The 18,652-nt window shown below is 48.2% G+C and overlaps 1 protein-coding gene across 1 annotated transcript in view; it reads right to left on the bottom strand.

Moving 5' to 3' along the window:
* The window catches only part of FAM135B (family with sequence similarity 135 member B), a 175,055-nt gene that overhangs the window by 122,971 nt on the left and 33,432 nt on the right, over positions 1–18,652 (bottom strand). The window contains exon 2 of the mRNA XM_047782921.1: positions 5,569–5,648. Coding sequence (XP_047638877.1) covers positions 5,569–5,648 — 80 coding nt within the window. The remainder of the gene's footprint in view (positions 1–5,568; positions 5,649–18,652) is intronic.

Genomic DNA, 18,652 nt, shown 5'->3' with positions numbered 1-18,652 from the left:
GAAAAGAAATTAGTCTCATTCATTTGAAGAACAAAGGCCTCTCCCCACCCCCTACCCGGTGAAATTCTTAAGTGCTTCCACTTAATAAAAATGGAAATTACCTCTCAAAACATTACTAAAACTCATCATGGCAATTTTTACACGTCTCCACAATTGGCTGTGCCATCCTCTCTCCTGCTTTGATGAGCAGTGGCGAGCAGGTGCCTGTTTCCCCCCGAATCACTTGGCGCGGCCTTGACGAGCGTGTGCCGTGCCCCTCCCCCACACCTGACTTAACCAATCATCTCTTTAAGCGAAAATAACATTTTACAACATCTCCAGGCAGGAAGGGCTGCACAAGCCATAAGACAGCATCACTCGGCTGGAAGGAAATATCCAACGCTACGCATATGGAACCCTCCTTCACAGACACACGCCAAAGACCTACAAAAAGGCTCCGAAGAGGAAACAAATCGGTGAGACCCACACAACGTAAGCCTTTGAAACCAGCAGAATCACATTTTTAAGAAATTTTCTTGCTTCTGGTTTCTCTTCCTGGAAACCCTTAACACTCGTATTTTGACAAGCCATCCTTCCTCTCTGGAGCTCTTCAGTGCTTAGGACTTTGGCTTCTGGGAGGAATCTGAAAAGTTCTGGAAGCGCCCAGGGACTGCCTGGCCTTGGTGGATCATCAACTACAATTTACACTTTTCAATTTGGGGTGATGACTTAGACGTAGCAGCCTTTAGAGACGTGCCGGCCGCTCGGCAGAACCTCCCACGATCCCACGTCCACAGAGAAGCAGCTCCTCCCCGCCCTGCACCGTGACCTGATGAGATCCACTGTCACAGGTGGGGTGTCACCTGCCCACACAGGCGTCCCTTCTGTGACGTGGGGATCTTTCCAGAAATGCCTTCGGGAGGACTGCTCCTCCCTGGCACGAGGTCAGAGCCTGTCACAGGCTATTCTACGAGATACATCGCTTACAGACAAGAAGGAACCATCCATTTTCTATAGAGACCTTTCCCAAGTCACCTTCTGAAAAAGTATGGGTTGGCATATACACACTACTGTATACAAAAATCGCTCGGTAGCAAGGACCTACTACATAGCTGGGAGAAATCTATTCAGTACTCTGTGAGAGCCTCCATGGGGATACAATCTGCATAAGAATGCACATATCTGTACACGTATGGCTGATTCACTTTGCTGTACACGGAAACTAACACAATATTGCAAGTCACCTATACGCCAGTAACATTTTTAAAATTACCCAAAAAAGTACTGAAGGAAGAAAACACCATGGTGTAGAGGTTATGGCGAACTATTTTTTCCTTATTCACAGAATCTACTCATACACACCGACCTTGGATAATCCAATGAGAAAGTATTTCCCATCTAGAGAGGCAGAAGCTAAGCCGCCTACGTACCTGAAATGCATTTCCATACATCATGGCTTCCAGAGAATGGATAAACGAAAAAAGAGCCCAAGAATGTATAATTCTGCCCCTTAACTTATGAGGTAACATCTTGTGTTTGAACAGCACCGGGCGTGTGTCTTCCAAGTGTTCTCCTTTCTTCTGGCTATGCCTTCGAAACGAAACCCCTCTGCTCGGTTACCCCAGAGCGTCATCCCTGAACCTGGCAGCCAACGTCCTATCACTCGCCCCCCTGATCTCTCATCCTCCCAAACCCACCCTGGCTCAGCTCGGGTCCCAAGGATACGGGGACCTGGTCCCTCTACCCGGAACATCCTTCCCTTCCTGTGCCCACAGGGCCAACTTCTGCTCCCCCTTCCAGGTTTCACTTGAGACCTCATCTCAGCTTCCACCGCCACTGTTTTTATTTGTGTAACATTTCTATCTCCCTCCGAAGACGGAGGGCGCCTCCAGAGCAGGCAGGCAGCTCTCCTCCCCAGGGACGTGTTCCACAGGGACCACCAGTGCCGAGCAGATGCTACCAAGTCAACAACGACTGAAAGCACAATAGCAACACTTCCTGTGCCAGGACCATTCTAGTCATGCCTTTGCATAATTCCTTCAACTCTTCACACAAACCTACGAAGCAGGTCCTGCCCACTAGCCCCAGGGCAGAGGTGAAGAACCCCAAGGAACACATCGGTTAACTTAGGGTTAAACATTTCCCCAAAGGGGACTCACTGCCAGGAGGGATAAATGAAGAGGTTGAGATGAACAATACACAGCACTATACACAAAATAAGTAAGGAACGAGGACCTCCTGCACAGGAAAATCTACTCAATAGTGTGTAATAACCTGCCCGGGAAAAGAGTCTGCACAAAGGAAGGAGAGATGAACAGCTATAACTGATTCACTTTGCTGCACACCTGAAATCTAACACAACAATGTAGGTCAACTTTATTTCAATAGTTCCCGTTGTGGCTCAGCAGAAACGAATCTGACTAGCATCCACGAGGACGCAGGTTCAATCCCTGGCCTCGCTCAGTGGGTTAAGGATCTGGCATTGCTGTGAGCCCTGGTGAAGGTTGCAGATGTGGCTCGGATCTGGTGTGGCTGTAGCTGTGGTGTAGGCCAGCAGCTGTAGATCTGATTTGACCTTTAGCCTGGGAACCTCCATATGCCGCAGGTGTGGCCCTAAAAAGACAAAAGAAAAAAAAATTAAAAAACAAATAGGTTAAATAACTTTTCTAAATCCACATGGCTGAGAAGTGTCGGAAGCAGGATTTGAACCTGGAAACCGCAGAAGGCACGGCCTGCCCCACTTCTGAATTTTGCCTCTCTAGACATAGTTGTTCCTCTTTCTGCTGTAGAAATGCAACCCAAAAAAGCCAAATTAAACCATTTGTCCCAACAAGACCACCCAAGTAATAACTGTCAAAGACATCACTAGCTTCTATGGTTTTGACTCCTTCTGGTGATTTCTCAGTATATCATACTTGATTGATTAAACATATGTATTGTTTTCTTTTTTACGCAGAACTACAGGCAGGTAATGGAGGCATGTCTGGATGACGGTGTGCGATTCGAACGCTGAACCACCCTTCCTTTGCTGTGTTTACAAAGGGGGTTCCATGCAGGGTTAGAGTATAACCCACTTTTGCCTTGAAGCTGGGCTGGTCTTGCAACTGGCCTTGACCAATGGAGCGTAGAGGCAGTGACCTCCTGCCCTTCCCCAGCCTAGCCCTCGAGGGACCCCAATCCTTGAGGTCTCTCTGGGTGAACCCAGCTACTGCAGAAGAAGGTGGAGCACCCAACTGGAGAGAGCTGGCCCTTTCCCACGAGCAGTCCAGCCGCCCCAGCTGAGGGCTCAGATGTGCATGAAGACGTGTCATAACCATGGTGACCGGCCCCCACGGAGACCCCAGCTGAAAGCGGCCCGTGAATGACCCAGCTGAGCCCAGCAACTCAAAACATCAAGGATAAACTGTTGTCTTCAACCACTAAATTCTGGAGTGCTCTGTAATAAGGCACTCTCACTGCAAACATCACCATTGGAAAATCCGCCTTGAGGAAGGAATTACAAACGCCATCTGTTCCTCGCCCACCGAGCCATCCCAACTGTCGTGGCTACTGACCTCTGCGTAAATATTCGGTTCCAAAGAGCACACTCATGTCAAGTGGGCTACCGAGTGGACCACAATTATCCCTGTCTCAAACGAGACCAATGAAGAAAACGGCCTTCCCCCACCCCAAGTGGCATTTCATTTTTTTCTTTGTCTCTATGAGGCTCCAGCCCAAGTCCTCCTCTCCCCAAGCCACTCACCGGGCTCTGCCAGCTCTTGGGTGTCCTGTCTGGTCCTCCCGGCTGGGCCTGTCAGCTCCAGGACGGCTCAGCCAGAGACAGGAGCTGAGCTTGTAAGCGACAGGGTCATGAGAAGAAGCAGAGGCCTTTGTCGGGGACCTGGGGATGGCTTTCCTCAGGTCAGCGGGACACTGGTCCCACGTGATTGCCAGGTCCAGTCTTGTCCCTGAGAACAGGACCCAGTCTCGAACCCCTGATCAGGTGGCCACTCACACATCACACGGCTTGGACACGTCCTTTGTGCCCGTTCCCGTCCTGGGACATTCACCTGAATAATCCCTATACAGTGGAGAACACCCTTTCCACGTAACATCTCTAAGGCAAAACCCTGCAGAAGACAGATGTTCATCCTCGTGTTTCAGGCGAGGAAATGAAGCTCAAGGTGTCAGCCTGAGCTCGTGCAACGTCAGGGTTCAAATCTCCTACTTTCTCACTCAACTCCATGAATCTTCTTCTGGCAGGAGTTGGGGCGGGGAGGGGGCACGACACAGGTGGTAACACAGTGGGGCGCCGCAGGTGTCCTGAGTACGCACAGGACATGGGGAGTGGGCGACACCAGTCTCAGGTGCCCGAGTTAGTCCCTGGAGAGAGGGGGTAGAGTGAAGAATGGAAGCGAAGGACCCCCTTGGAAACGCGGAGCCCTGACTGCTCCTTAACACTCAGCTCTGTCCAGAGTTGGGGGAGGAGTCGCTGGGTCTCCAGTAAGGTTCTCTCTCTAGATCACAAGCTCAGGTCAACCTGCTGTCCGCAAGCCACTGGCTTCTCTCGATTGCCCCTTGCGTGGTCGCAGTGGCCTGCTCTGCCCAGCATCTCCCACACCAGCTCCCAGGTGGAGCTCAACAGTCCAGCACATCTATCTCCCCCTGGGGGGGGGGGGGGTCCACCGCATGCCGTTTTACTCGCCATCACATCACTGCAAAAACAGGGTGGGGGCGAATCGCCGGAGCAACTCCAAACGAATTTCTCCAAGTGTCGCTGTGAGCAGACCCCTCGACGCGACTGGATCTGATCTCTGTAATGCTCTCGGCTGCCTCGCATGGTGACAGCTAAGCAGCTTCTTCTTTGTTTACATTGTTCTCCTTTGCCTCCTCCATCCCTACGTGTCTCTCCTGTTCCTTACGGTCTGGCTCACGCCTAGACTCCCCCAAATTTACTCATGTCCATATTTCTGTGAGAATAAGAATATCACCTTGACGCCCAGCCTTATTTCTTATAAAACAAGTTCTCTCTTTCTGATGCAACCCTATCATACTGACCCTGCTGGGGGCCCTGGATACCTATGCCTACACCTGCCTCCCTAAGACTGGACCATGGATTGTCCTTGGCAAGACTTCTTCCTGAGCCAGGAGTGCTGCCCTGGACTCCCTGTTGTACACAGAAAGAGCTACCACAACTGCCTGCTTCCTCAGCCCCATACACCTGCTGATGGTCAGCTTCTCCCTGACAACACACTTCTTCTTACCTATGAGCTGGGAGCCATTTCCCATCCCCTTCCTCCATGACTTGACTTAAGGAACCCTGACAGCCAAGTTTCTCCTCAGATGCCAGCTGCTCCTGGGAGAGAGAGAGAGAGAGTGTGTGTGTGTGTGTGTGTGTGTGTGTGTTTCCTTCAGCCGGGTCCTCCTTGCGGTAACACGCACACATGGCCAAGCGTCCACAGGTCTCCATCTCCAAAGTCCATGCCTTCACCATCCCACAAGGACCTGCCAAGGACCTCTGGACGTGCGGCACTCTAAAGCCCTGGCTTAGAGCGAGAAACGAAGGTTTGCCAAGGGGAAACAAGTACCCAGTGCCATCCTCCTGCTCACCTGTCTGCCCAACGATGGAGGCGCTCAGCCGGTGGGGAATCCTTGAGGACACCTTTAAGGTCACTCGGATCTGATAATACCTAAGAAGAGAACAGAGGACAGGCTGCTGAATGTCAGACTGCTTATGCTGCCTGCTGCTAAAAAGACCCAGACTTGATCCTACAGGTCAAAGGGAACCAGGGAAGGTCTGGGCCGCATGCATGATGACCCAGCATCAAAGAGAGAGTCATTCCATCAGCACAGTGGGAGAGGGCTGGGACGGGCCAAGTGGGAGACCAAAGTGGAGTTCCCTTGAGATCATACAAGGCCCAACAAAGGTTGCTGGTGATGGAAACAGGAGGAAGGAAAAGCTAGGTCATGGGCTACAAGTACATTAAGGGGTTTGCGCTTGCTGGCATCAACAAAGTCTATTTGACAGAAAAATAAGAGCTTTCATGCACAGTGGACAACTCAGACATGATTTGATTGCTACTATGTTGTAACCCTTCCTTTAGAAACATAGCAGCTGAGGAAGTTCCCGTTACGGCTCAGCAGCAACAAGTATCCATGAGGAGGTGGGTTCCATCCCTGGCCTCACTCAGTGGGTTAAGGATCCGGCATTGCCGTGAGCTGTGGTATAGGTCACAGACGTGGCTCGGATCCCACGCTGCTGTGGCTGTGGTGTAGGCCGGCAGCTGTAGCTCCAATTAGACCCCTAGCCTGGGAACTTCTGTACGCTGTGAGTGTAGCCCTAAAAAAGCAAAAGGAAAGGAGAAGGAAGGAAGGAAGGAAGGAGAGGAAGGAAGGAGAGAAAGAAAGAAAGAAAGGAAAGGAAAGGAAAGGAAAGAAAGGAAAGGAAAAGGAAAGAAAAGGAAAGAAAGAAAGAAAGAAAGAAAGAAAGAAAGAAAGAAAGAAAGAAAGAAAGAAGAAAGAAAGAAAAGAAAAGAGGAAAAGAAACACAGCAGTTGAACTGCTAATCCTGAGGGTATCACCAAATACTTTGCCCAGCGTATTTCTGTGCCCCTATTTTTGCTGTGTCACTGCCATTTCCAAATTCTGTCATTCCTGCACATCATGCGGGCAGGTTCTCAGGCTGTCAGTCAACATCTGTCCCTCATCTGCCCCCTTTGCCCCAGGTGCAGAAGCACATTTTGGAGTCCCGTGCCCTGCAATTAAAAACCCTTTCATCTGCAAGCACTTGGGAACCTTTCTGGCCGCATCATCGTTCTCTCCTTCCAGTGATTTCAAACCCACTGTGTAATAAAAATGTGAATAAAACAAAGTGAGATCGAAGTAAAAGAGACCACGAGCACATCAGTCTCGCGTGGCTCACTGAGCTCGCAGCTGGGAGCTACTGCGCTCTCGACTCCGTGTGCTGCGCATGTTCTCCGAGATCGTTTCTGTTGATGTGTTTATGTGCACGTAGTGGTCCACGGAGAGGCAGAGCAAAGAGCACTGGCACTGTACCCGAGTAGCTTGGGCGACATCATTTGAGAGCTGTGTGACTTTGAGTATATCACATAACTTCTCTGAATTTGTTTTTATATCTGTAAAAGGAGGGTTTTAAAAGGGGGGCGGGAGGTTCCTGCCATGACTTCTGCTTCCAGGAAAGATGGAGTAGGCATACATTTCCCTACTCTTCTTCCTAAGTACAACTAGAAAATCCGAAAACAAACAAAAGAAGATTCTTAAAGGTGAAGGAGAAAGCAAACAGTCTAGGGACCTCAGGGTCCAAGGAGAGACATGAGAGTGAGTTTTTTGCCTTTTCTTTTGGCCTCATTTACAACAGAGCGAAGCCAAGAAGCCAGAAATGCTAACAGATGGAGGGGGAAAGGCCCCAACAAAAATGTCTGCTTTCTCTAGACAAAGGGCCAGGAAAGAAGCAGCCTAGCAAGACAGAAAAATTTTAAACAATAGTAGTTTTACCCCGGCCAAGCCATACAGGTGAAAAAAAAAAAAAAAGACTGTGGCATCACCCCCACCCACATCGGCAAAGGCCAAATTGAAGCCTAGATGTCACCATTGCCAAGCTGTAAGAAGCATCTTTTTCCACCTGGCAAGACAGGGTCTCCAGTAGAGAGTCAGATTTTCAATACCAGTGAATGGTGATGAGCAGTCCACTGAGCCTGGCTTCAGTGCAGACCATATGGGCAGCCTGGCACTCTACCCCCACACAGAAGCCACAGGGCAAAAACACCCCCAAGGGATCTTTTACAAAGCTTCAAAGGAAATTCTATAACGCCTTTCCAGGAGTTCCTGTTGTGGCTCGGTGGTAACTAACCTGAATAGTATCCCTGAGGATGTGGGTTCTATTCCAGCCTCACTCAGTGGGTTAAGGATCCAGTGTCGCTGGGAGCTGTGGTGTACGTCACAGATGTGGCTTGACCTGGCATTGCTGTGGCTGTGGCGTAGGGCAGTGGCTGCAGCTCCAATTTGACCTCTAGCCTGGGAACTTCCATATGCCACAATTGTGGCCCTAAAAAGCAAAAAAAAAAAAAGAAAAAACCCTTTCCAATAAATAGTCCTGAAGCAACTCAACATCTATTAGGCCAAAAACAAAAACTCACCTTAAATCTCACTCCTCATATAAAGACTATTTATTTCTAAGTGAATCAGAGATTTACATGCAAAATATAAAACTTTTAAGGGGAAAAAAAAACAGAGGAAAGCTTTGAGAGCTAGAGAGGTCTTAAACTTGACATCAAAAGCATAATCCATAAAAAAATGTAATGAATTCAACCTCCTCAAAATTAAAAACTTTTGTTCTGTAAACTGTGCTACAAAGAGGATTAAGAGATGAGCCATGCAGGAGAGAAAATATCTGCTTCACATGTGTCTATTCTCAGTTTTTACGATGTGGGATCTGTAAATTTCGCTTCTTGCCATAGTTGATCTGTAATCTCACAAACACTATTTGGAGCTCCTTCAAGGTCATTCAAAGACGTGCTCAGAGGCAAAACGTTTGAGTGTGTAGCTTCCCACCTGAGGGCGAAAGAGACAGGACCCTACCTGCTCTTTTCAGCTCTTACACTACACAAGGGTCTTTTTGCAGCCTATCTACCGCCACAATTTTTTTGTTGGTGATTTTAGTCTTTAAAATCACCTTTGATGAACTAATCAGAACTAAAGTGCTGGCTGTTCCTAAAAGCAAGAAGGCTGAGCCGTGCCTTATACAGAAAATGGTGTGTTAAGTAGGCTCCCTGCAGGTGTGAATTATACGACTGTCAGCCTTGAGTTCAATGTTAATGACCAAATGAACACACACACACACACACACACACACACACACACACACGCATGCATAGTAGATTTTTCTATCTATCCATCTATCTATCTATCTGCCTATATTTCTTTAAACAGAAACACACCTAAAACAGGGTCACGCATTGATAAGTTGATGGACATGTTGTGACCAGAGGCTCCTAGGAACATAACCCTGGCTCACCAGACGGAGACGGTTTACTGCCATCATGAAATCCACAGGGGAAGCACGACGATGAACAGGCATGGACCACAGACCCCATCATCTGTGTGGGGAAGACTGAGGTGGGGGAGTGGAAGTTTCCCATACTGTCCACAGCAGACAGCTGCTACTTAGCCATAGTTCATTACCACAGCGGGGGAGTGTTGGCTGTGTAAGGCTAGATCTTTCCAATGTTCAAGGGAAGTCAGAAACTTGGATTTTTAATAGAATACCTTTAAATGTTTAAATGTTGGTTCATAGATCAATGACGGTGACAAACACAGCAGCAAAAAAGCAATTAGCAGCAGCGGCCATGACCACAGCATCACAATAAAGCTGTGTTGACATGATAAAATACATTTGCAGGCTGAATCCCCATGGGCCGATAATTGGCAAACTCTGATTTATACAAATATAAGATGTCACGCTTAGTGTTTCTACAGTAAAAGACCAATGTGTTTCAGTAACTTCATTAACAAAACAAGAGGCACAAATCCCACCACCGCCATCATCACCACCCCAACCACCAGTAGTTCATCCCCAAATATAAAAGAGGCCAATCCTTGCCAGAGGCTATGCACCACTTTTGCATCAGCCTGTGCTTGGAGAAGTTACAGTTATGCTCGAGATTTATGAAGCATCTCCGTGCCAGGACCTGCTCTGGGAACTTCCACGTATGCAATTTTGTTTGATCCTCCAAAAAGCCTCTGTAAAAGAAAGCACTACCTCAGGTGTTTTTCACAGAAGACACTGGGCCCCTGCAGATATCGAACTACTTAGCTAAAGTAGTTAAACTAGAAAAGGACAATGAGGTTCTCACTCCAGAAACAAGAGTAATTTGGTTTTGCCTAGTGCTTCTCATTGGAGTCATATTTTGCTGCATAAATTTTAACTCCTTTACAACCAACGCCAGAGCGCTGTCTGAATTCTTGCTTCTTAAAAGCACTGGTGTTACCGAACCAGTCATCTTGAACTTCAGATGCTTTATAGCATATGTTGAAAGAAGTAAGTTTCAATTAGATTGGCCCATTTGGTTCTGTCTTGATTAAACAGAATGTTTAAAGTCCTTTAGCAATTCTCTCTTGTCTAACACGAAATTTCTGCCAGGTCATAAATTCATAAACCGTGTCATACATGACAGGCATGGAATTAGCGGATCCCTCAAGGAAATCTTTGATGTGCTTAGCATGGTTTCCGTCTTAAAGATGAGAAAACTATCCCGAGAGATGAAGGGGTTTGTACAAGTTCACTTACTGAGTCATGTTAGTGCCTCTCCTAAAATGACCTTATTGTTTCATGAGCAGACATTCTTTAACCATCTTAGAGTCACCTTCTTCCAGCTGTGGTGATTTAAGGAAGGCACTATGAGGAAGGGAGCAGCCAGCTCAGCTGCTTGGAGAATGAGCAGGTGGTAGGAAAAGATGGAGGAATAGGGACCAAGGACCGAGAAGCTAAGATCAGGCAATGGGAGACTTCAGACAATGTGCTGGTGGGTCTGAATAGTCTAGATCTGCCCAGAACCCTTTGGGAAAATAACAATAGAACAGCCATCCTTTACTGGCTTCCATCTAGAAGAGCAACACAGAACTACGCCCTTTACATAATGCAGTAGGTACGGTGATGTCTCTTCAGAGATGTCTGCATCCTCATCGGCAGAGCTATGAACAGGAATGAAGGGGAGCTGCCATCGTGGCTCAGCGGTAACAAACCTGACTAGTATCCATGAGGATGTGGGTTCGATCCCTGGCCTCGCTCAGCGGGTTAAAGATCTGGAGTTGCCATGAGCTGTGGTGTAGGTGACAGACGCAGCTCAGACCCCGCTTTGCTGTGACTGTGGCGTAGGCCGGCAGCTACAGCTCCAATTAGACCCCTAGTCTGGGAACTTTCATGTGCCATGGGTTCGGCCCTAAAAAGACAAAGAAAAGAAAAGAGAAGAGAAGAGAAAAGGAATAAAGGTTGCAGGTGTAATTACACTTGCTAATCAGCAGTGATGGCCAAAAAACTATTTTAAATACAATGAGAGCTGTACTTTTGCACACTGTTGGTAAAAATGGAAAATCATGACAGCCTTTCTGGAAAGCAATTTGACAAGAATCTCAACATGTTTATTTTCCTTAATAGTTCTATCCTAGGAATCTAACTTTAATAGTGTGATTGTATGTGATTTTATCATAATGAAACATCCAAAGAGAAATGGTTAAGTAAATTGTACATTCATATTAGGGCTCCTATTTGACCCCTAGCCTGCGAACCTCCATGTGCCGAGGGTACAGCCCTAAAAAAACAACAACAACAAAAAACAAAAAACAAAAAACCTCACCTCAACTGCCCTTTTATTCCCCAGAAGCTCAATCCCTCATTCTGATCGCTAATGAACTTCCCTTTGTTTTCGCAAAAACACACAGAATAAGAATGCTGCTTTCTACTTCTGTGTCCCTTATAGCTCTTATTAGGGCTGTAGGAAGGAAAAAAGCATGTCATCGACATTTGTTCTCAGCTGATTCGAGAGACAGCCATCACCACCGGCTGCTGGAGGAGAAAAGCCACAGCCTGCAGGTCTCTGGATTTCCAGCAACTGACAGGGTGCTGACACATAGTTGACACGCATCCAGTGCCAGACGGATGTATGAACAAGTGAATGAATGAAAATTCCAGTAACAGAGATGCCCCCAATAAACCACCAGGATCTCCAATCCGATCCCAACATCTTCAGCGGCGTCAGCGGCTCACCATCCACCTGCCATTCTTTTACTACTAATAAAACTAGAAATAACATTCTATCGTGGGGATACAGATAACTATGGCACGTTGTCCTGATCACCTTCCTATCGGACGTATTAGGAAACAACTGCCCTGACGCAGGGGCGTGGGACATGACCTAAAATCCAATCACTGCCTTGGGGAAAAGGTCAAAACTGAGACTCTGGAGTCAGAATGCCTACGTTCCAGAGCCGAGCAGGCAAAGTTAAGATAGTAACTTTCCTTCTCTGAACCTCTTTCCTCATGAGTGATGACACTTGTAACAGCCTCACAGACTGTCATGAGGTGTGAACAGGGCAGTACATGTTCTGGGTATGAGTCTCAACACTCATATTCCACAGAAGATAAAATACGGGTGTTACTATTGCCTAAGAGGTGAGTGAGGCCGAATCCTCCCCGAAACAAGATCCCAAGGTATCCTCTGACCTCACCACTGGGGTAAAGGAAGGGGATGGCGGTGCTCTGGACGGGACACGGTTTAGAGACCCTTGGCACGTCGTACCCGAGAATGCTAACTGGCGGCTCCAAGATGCAATGCTCTGCTATGATAAGGCTTGTCCATCTGGCTGGGAAAAAATCCTCTTTCTTTGGGTCTTCTGAGGCAACACTGCCTAGTGGTTAAGAGTGTGAACTCTGAAATGCCGCCTGGTACTGGCCATGTGACCCAGCCTAAAAGTGGAAGCCCCACGGATCCTAGCAAGAAATGCTCTGGCCAGTCAAGGAAGCCGGGGAAGTCTTGCCAGGAAGAGAGGCTTGGTGTTCCAAAAAATTAACTTTAAAAAAAAAAAAAAAGACCCAGGAAATGATCAATATATTTTTACTCCACGATCATAGACTGATCCATCTGTTGCAAGAGCATCTGCCCACCACGACAGGACTACAATCCACTTGTTGCAACTTATTGGCCTCCATAGCAAGTAATGAGATGCTTTTTCCAAGAAAATCCCACTCCAATACTTCTGCAGAACTTGCCTGGCTGCTTCGACATCGTCAAAACAATGATGATGACGGTTCAGTCAGGTTCCACCAACGTTTACTAAGGACCCGTCTCAGACCCCTCATCCTGAGCTGATCCCGAAGGGTCTGTGTGGGTCTCACACTGTCAACCACACATTCGACATCCCCACTCCCCTCCTTCCTTAAAATAAAAAAAGACCTTTTCAGGGAATGTAGTTCGCCGACTTGAAAACACACACTCTCACTCCTCACTCTCTTGCAGCTGGAAGCGATCTTAGGATTCTCTCCTGCTTCCTGAGAGAAACCACTCCTTGCCAGATGGAAAGCACAAGAAGGCTTAGAAGGAGGAGCCTCAGCTGCACAACGCTTGGGCTACGGGTCCCCTCTCTGACTCCATCTTCTATCTTGACACAGACAGAAAAGAAGAGTGAACACTAAAGCAGCCCTCTTCCAGCTGCAGGACGAAAGCCACGTGGAAGGGCTGGTGGAGCAGAAAGACAGAAGTTGTCTGAGGTCCCGGCACCAGCAGCAACAGAGCAGTGCTGTCTGCATCTGGTTTTCTGGGGACCCCCCCCCCCCCGAGACCCAATGTCCAAAGCCAAACAACTCTGATTCCAGACCCTCCTGATTCCAGACTGGTGCCGTAGTTTCTGTGCAGTTAAGCGCAGAGGAAGTGATATAGGCAGGACTTTTCTTTGGGCAGTGGGAAGCTTAACTTTCCCCTGCAATAAGCCATTAAAATTTAAGATTCCCCGATGGACTTTTCAGTAGAAACCAAGTGGATAGTTTTGGTCCACCAGAGTTTTAAACCTACTTCATGGTGAGAGAAGAATCTCTTTCTATAGCTGAACGTAAGTCCCAGGCACTCCCCAACAGGGTGTGGGGTCAGAGCCCCAGGTGACAGTAAAATGCTTGTAGCTTAGCTCCCTGTGCCTATTAGCTATGGCTCCTGAGAGCTTCAGAGAAGCAAGTGGTTAAAGGCAAAATCTGCAAATTCTCTCCCCACACTGCAGCCCCCTGCCCCCGCCCCCAACACCAGTCACGGCCAAACCAAGTTTGCAGGCGCTGAGTATAATCACGCTGTTTTTAAATTGAATGTCTAGGGAAACCATTCACAGAGTGGTGCGTTTTTACAAGTGGTGAGAGCATCGTGGAAATCAACCCCTGTTGTGACTCTTTTTTTTTTTCCCCTTTAGAGCCAGTTTCACACATTTATCAGCACAGCACTGCAGCCCCCTCCTCTCCTCTCCAACACCACTCCATTCTTGCTTTTTTCTTTTTTTTTTTTTTGGCAGGGGGAGGGGGGGTGCCTGCATCCATGGCACGTGGCAACTCCCAGGTGAGGGATCCATCAAACTTGCACCACAGCAGGGACCAGAGGGACTGCAGTGCCAATGCCAGAGCCCTAGCCCACTGCACCACCAGAGAACTCCACCGCTGCATTCTTTTAACCAAAGGGAATCTGAAACCCAAACAGAGTAAATAAGTGGGCAATTTGGAACAAGTCTAAGAAAGTCACTGTTGAGTGGGACTCAAACTGTGGAGCCTTCTGGAAAAATCTATCTTACTGCTCAGAGACACCTCACTGAATAAAGCTCTGCTAATTAGGCTTCTGGGGTAATTCTCCTCTAAGCTGGAAGGAAGAATGACCTGCACAGGAGGTGTGCCCTTTGAATACAGGTTGAAAATCTGTACCAAATATCTATGGTGCTTCTCTCATTTCCCCCTCTTCTCAGTGACATTAAAAACAGAAGCAAAACCGCATCAGCAATAAGAACAGCAATGATTTTTTTTTCTGCAATCTAAGACAAACTCTCTGAAGTGTAGTTTTCGTTTCTCCATCTTTTAAAGTTTTCTTAAAACAGAGCTGACTTACAATGTTGGGTTCACTTCTGCTGTACCACGATGTGTTCCAGTGATGCGCATACTTCCTTTTTCTCATTTGCAAAGAGGATGTCCGCTACCTTCTGGAGTTGATAGAAATAAAACTCAAGGCGCAGAGCAATGCTGGGCTCCCGTAAATGATGGGTGTTATTTTTGCTCTCTATCAACCCCAATAGGTCCACAAACACATGCTTCTATTGGTAAAAGGCCAGTGGAGGAGCTCTGATCAACACCACAAGTAGCCTAGCTGCAGATGCTAAATATAAAAACGGAGGCTGCAGAGCGCTGCAGGGACCCTGAAAAGTGCCTCCCCATCCTGGCATCTCCCTCTGCTGTTTTTATCACACTGGCTGCTGGACCTGTTGTTCCTACCTCATGCGTCAGCCCAGATGGGGTTTCTAATTTGCAGGAGTGGCCATGTGTCAGTGTTGCTCTCAGAAAAGCTGCCAGCGCCAGTCTCCTTGTCACCCAGAACAGCACCATCTGCAGGTAAATGAAGGCTCCTTCTCGAGTGTCAGATGGGATGTCAGCAAAGACGCCTGGCACCAAGGAGCCTAGGTCCTCTTCCCTTTTGACTGGAGGCAGCACTGGATTTTCTTCCCACTTGTGTTGCTTGATTTAACGACGCAGGGTGGAAGCAGGCTTCTGAGCCTCTCGCACAGCTTGAAATGACATGGCTAATTTAAAACCCTCAGACCAGAAATCCGCTGCACGGTATCACACTCAGGCAGGGGTCTCTGCAGAGAGAATGTTTCTAATGGGTGAGACCAGATCCACCACCAGATGCAAGCCGTCAAAGGGTGGAGACAGTCTTGGAGAGCAAGCACAACCTGCAGGGGGCTCAAAGGCATGGGATTAAAGCCAGCAGTGGAACCCCCAGAGCTCTGGCTTGCACCTCACACAGAACCGGCGTTAGATACCAGACGCATCACTCACCAGTGGTGCGTGACCTTGAGCAGGTCGTTTGACCTCTCTGAGCACTGGCTCCCTCCTCTTAGAAACGAATGACTGTACTACTATATATAAAACAGGGAAGCAACAAGGATCTACTGTCTAGCACAGGAAACGCTACTCAATATTCTGCAGTAACTTATTTGGGGAAAGAAGCTGAAAAGGAATGAATACATGTATAACCGAATCATTCTGTTGTACACCTGAAATTAACACAATATTGTAAAGCAACTATACTCCATATTCTAAAATCAGTGATTGTGAGGAAAAATGAGTCCCCTACAGGGAGAGCACCTGGCACAGTGCATGTGATGTGGGAATCACCAATTCCTTTTTAAAAATCCAACAGTAATTATTGTACCATTTTTTCAATTATTATTGTATAGGTGCCCCTGTGGCATATGGAAGCTCCCTGGCCAGGAACTGATGCAGACGCAACCTAAGCCACAGCTGCGGCAATGCTGGATCCTTTAACCCAAGGCACCGGGCCAGGGGTAGAACCCCCACCTCTGAAGTCAGATCCTTAACCCACTGTACCACGGCAGGAACTCCTCTAGTGGTAATTATTAATACAATCGTGACTTCTCCAGATGTTGCTATTGAAAAGTAAACACAGGGCGAGGTTGCAGAATCCAGGCTAGAGCACGAGACGGCTCATTTTGGCTCATGGTCCAACTCACTGTACCAATCTACTCGGACATAATACATAGGATATATTAACTCTAGGATGGATATTGATATTCAGGGATAAGACCTTCTACATATATATGAGTAAAATATCATTGTTTCGGATGCTCCATCAACATTAGCAGTAACAGCCACAGTATCAGACAAAGAATAAAGGAAGCCACTCATTCTCACGAGCTGGCCTGAGTCAGGCGCCAGACAGGTGCGTTACCTGCAATGTCATGTTCTACCTGGATGACATTCATAGAAGATGCTCGTTCTCTCCTCTGCTGGTCCTTCTGAGGAAACAGAAGTTCGGGGGGAAAAAAAAAATCGATCTTGGTGTTCCCACTGTGGCGTGATGGGTTAAGAATCCGAGGGCAGCAGCTTGGGTCACTACAGAGCTGTGATGTCAATCCCCAGCCCAGTGCAGGGGGTGAATGCGGCCAGCATGGCTGCAGCTGCAGCGCGGGGCACAGCTGGGGCTCGGACTCAATCCCTGGCCTAGGAACTTCCACAGGCCCTGGGAACAGCCACTTAAAAAAAAACACAAAACAAAAACAAAAAAACTATCTTACACACAGACGTAGAGCTTACAAGAAGAATTGGGGTGCAGGCTCATGTCTATGCAACTTCAGATTGTGTGTGTGTGTGTGTGTGTGTGTGTGTGTGTATTCTTCAAGTTAAGGTCCACACATACATATATTGGTCACCAGCAAATATAGGTGAGGTACTGGAGTTCCCTGGTGGTGCAGCAGGTTAAAGATCCAACATGGTCATTGCAGTGTCTTGGGTCACAGCCATGGCGCAGCTTTGACCCCTGGCCCTGGAACTTCTGTCTGCTGAAGGCGAGGCCAAAACACTGTAAGTGAGGTACCGTGATGACGCCTACTAGCACGAAGTGCCTAAACATGCAAAGCCATGTCAGTGGGGGTGATGGGAAAAGCCACTGTAAGTTTTCTGCCCACTTTATTCGCATTCTTGCTACTGGTTATGGACAGCTGATCAATGTCAGGTACGAGGCATCAAGATAGGGGCTGGGGGGAGTTCCCGTCGTGGCGCAGTGGTTAACGAATCCGACTAGGAACCATGAGGTTGAGGGTTCAGTCCCTGCCCTTGCTCAGTGGGTTAACGATCCGGCGTTGCCGTGAGCTGTGGTGTAGGTTGCAGACGCGGCTTGGATCCCGCGTTGCTGTGGCTCTGGCGTAGGCCGGTAGCTACAGCTCCGATTCAACCCCTAGCCTGGGAACCTCCATATGCCACGGGAGCGGCCCAAGAAATAGCAACAACAACAACAACAACAAAAGACAAAAAGACAAAAAAAAAAAAAGATAGGGGCTGGGGACCCAGAGATGGATGATCAAACAGTCCCTGCCCTCGAGGAGCTTACAGTCCAGCAAAGATGAAAGCCAATTCCACAAATAATAGTTCTAGTCCTAATTAGGCTCTCGGCTTTTCCACGAGGAGGGGCTAAAGGGTGAGGCTAGCTCAGAGTGGGGGGCAGGGCTCTGTCCAAGGTAAAAGCGAATTAAAGCTGGTTCCTGGAAGTCCCCTTGTATCGCAGGTGGTTGAGGATCCAGCGTTGCCCACAACTGTGGCACAGGTTCGATCCCTGGACCAGGAACCTCCACATGCCACCAGCATGGCCAATAAATAAAAATTTTTAAATGGCCCTTAAAAGTAGCACAGCATGCAGTAGAGACCTCATGTGTCAAGAAGCAGGAGTGTGAGCCAAGAGTTCACAGCCAGTGAAGGCAGCAGAGTGGCTGGAGCGGAAAGGGATCTTGTTGACATCCCCCATTTGCACCAGGCCCTCATCTATAACGCTGGTCCGAGGGGAACAAGCCTGGAACCATGTTCAGTAGAACCACAGCTGCTTCTCCAGGACGAAAGTGAAAGCTCCGACCCACAGCAGGATGGAGATCCTGGCAGACAGAGGTGCCCTGTAACGGAACTGGAGTCACGTCCAACACAGCTACACACGAGTTCACCAGACCGACTCGGGGTTTGCCCCATTTCTAAGTGCGGGTCAGTACTGATGAAGCCTGCCTGCCATCTCGGCTCCCCCTTGAAGAATGGGTAGGTCTTGGGCATGAGGGAAAGATGGAGTGACAGTTTAGGGCAGAAGAAAAGCTTGGGGAAAGGCAGCAGGGTCGTTTCTGGGGAACTGTGTCTGGCTGGAGTACAGGAGGGAGAATGAGGAACTACAGATGGATACCTCCCAGATATTTACTCTAAGAGCTCCTACTATATACACAGCTGGCCCAAGAGTTCCTGCCATGGCTCAGCACTAACGAACCCAACTAGGATCCATGAGGATGTGGGTTCGATCCCTGGCCTCACTCAGTGGGTTAAGGATCCGGCGTTAACGTGAGCTGTGGCAGCATAGGTCACAGATCCGGCTTGGATCTTGTGTTGCTGGGG

The sequence above is a fragment of the Phacochoerus africanus genome, chromosome 6 (assembly GCF_016906955.1).
Source record: "Phacochoerus africanus isolate WHEZ1 chromosome 6, ROS_Pafr_v1, whole genome shotgun sequence".
Classification (NCBI taxonomy): Eukaryota; Metazoa; Chordata; class Mammalia; order Artiodactyla; family Suidae; genus Phacochoerus; species Phacochoerus africanus.
Note: the sequence above shows the minus strand (reverse complement) of the source record. Positions and strands in the feature narration are given on the sequence as shown.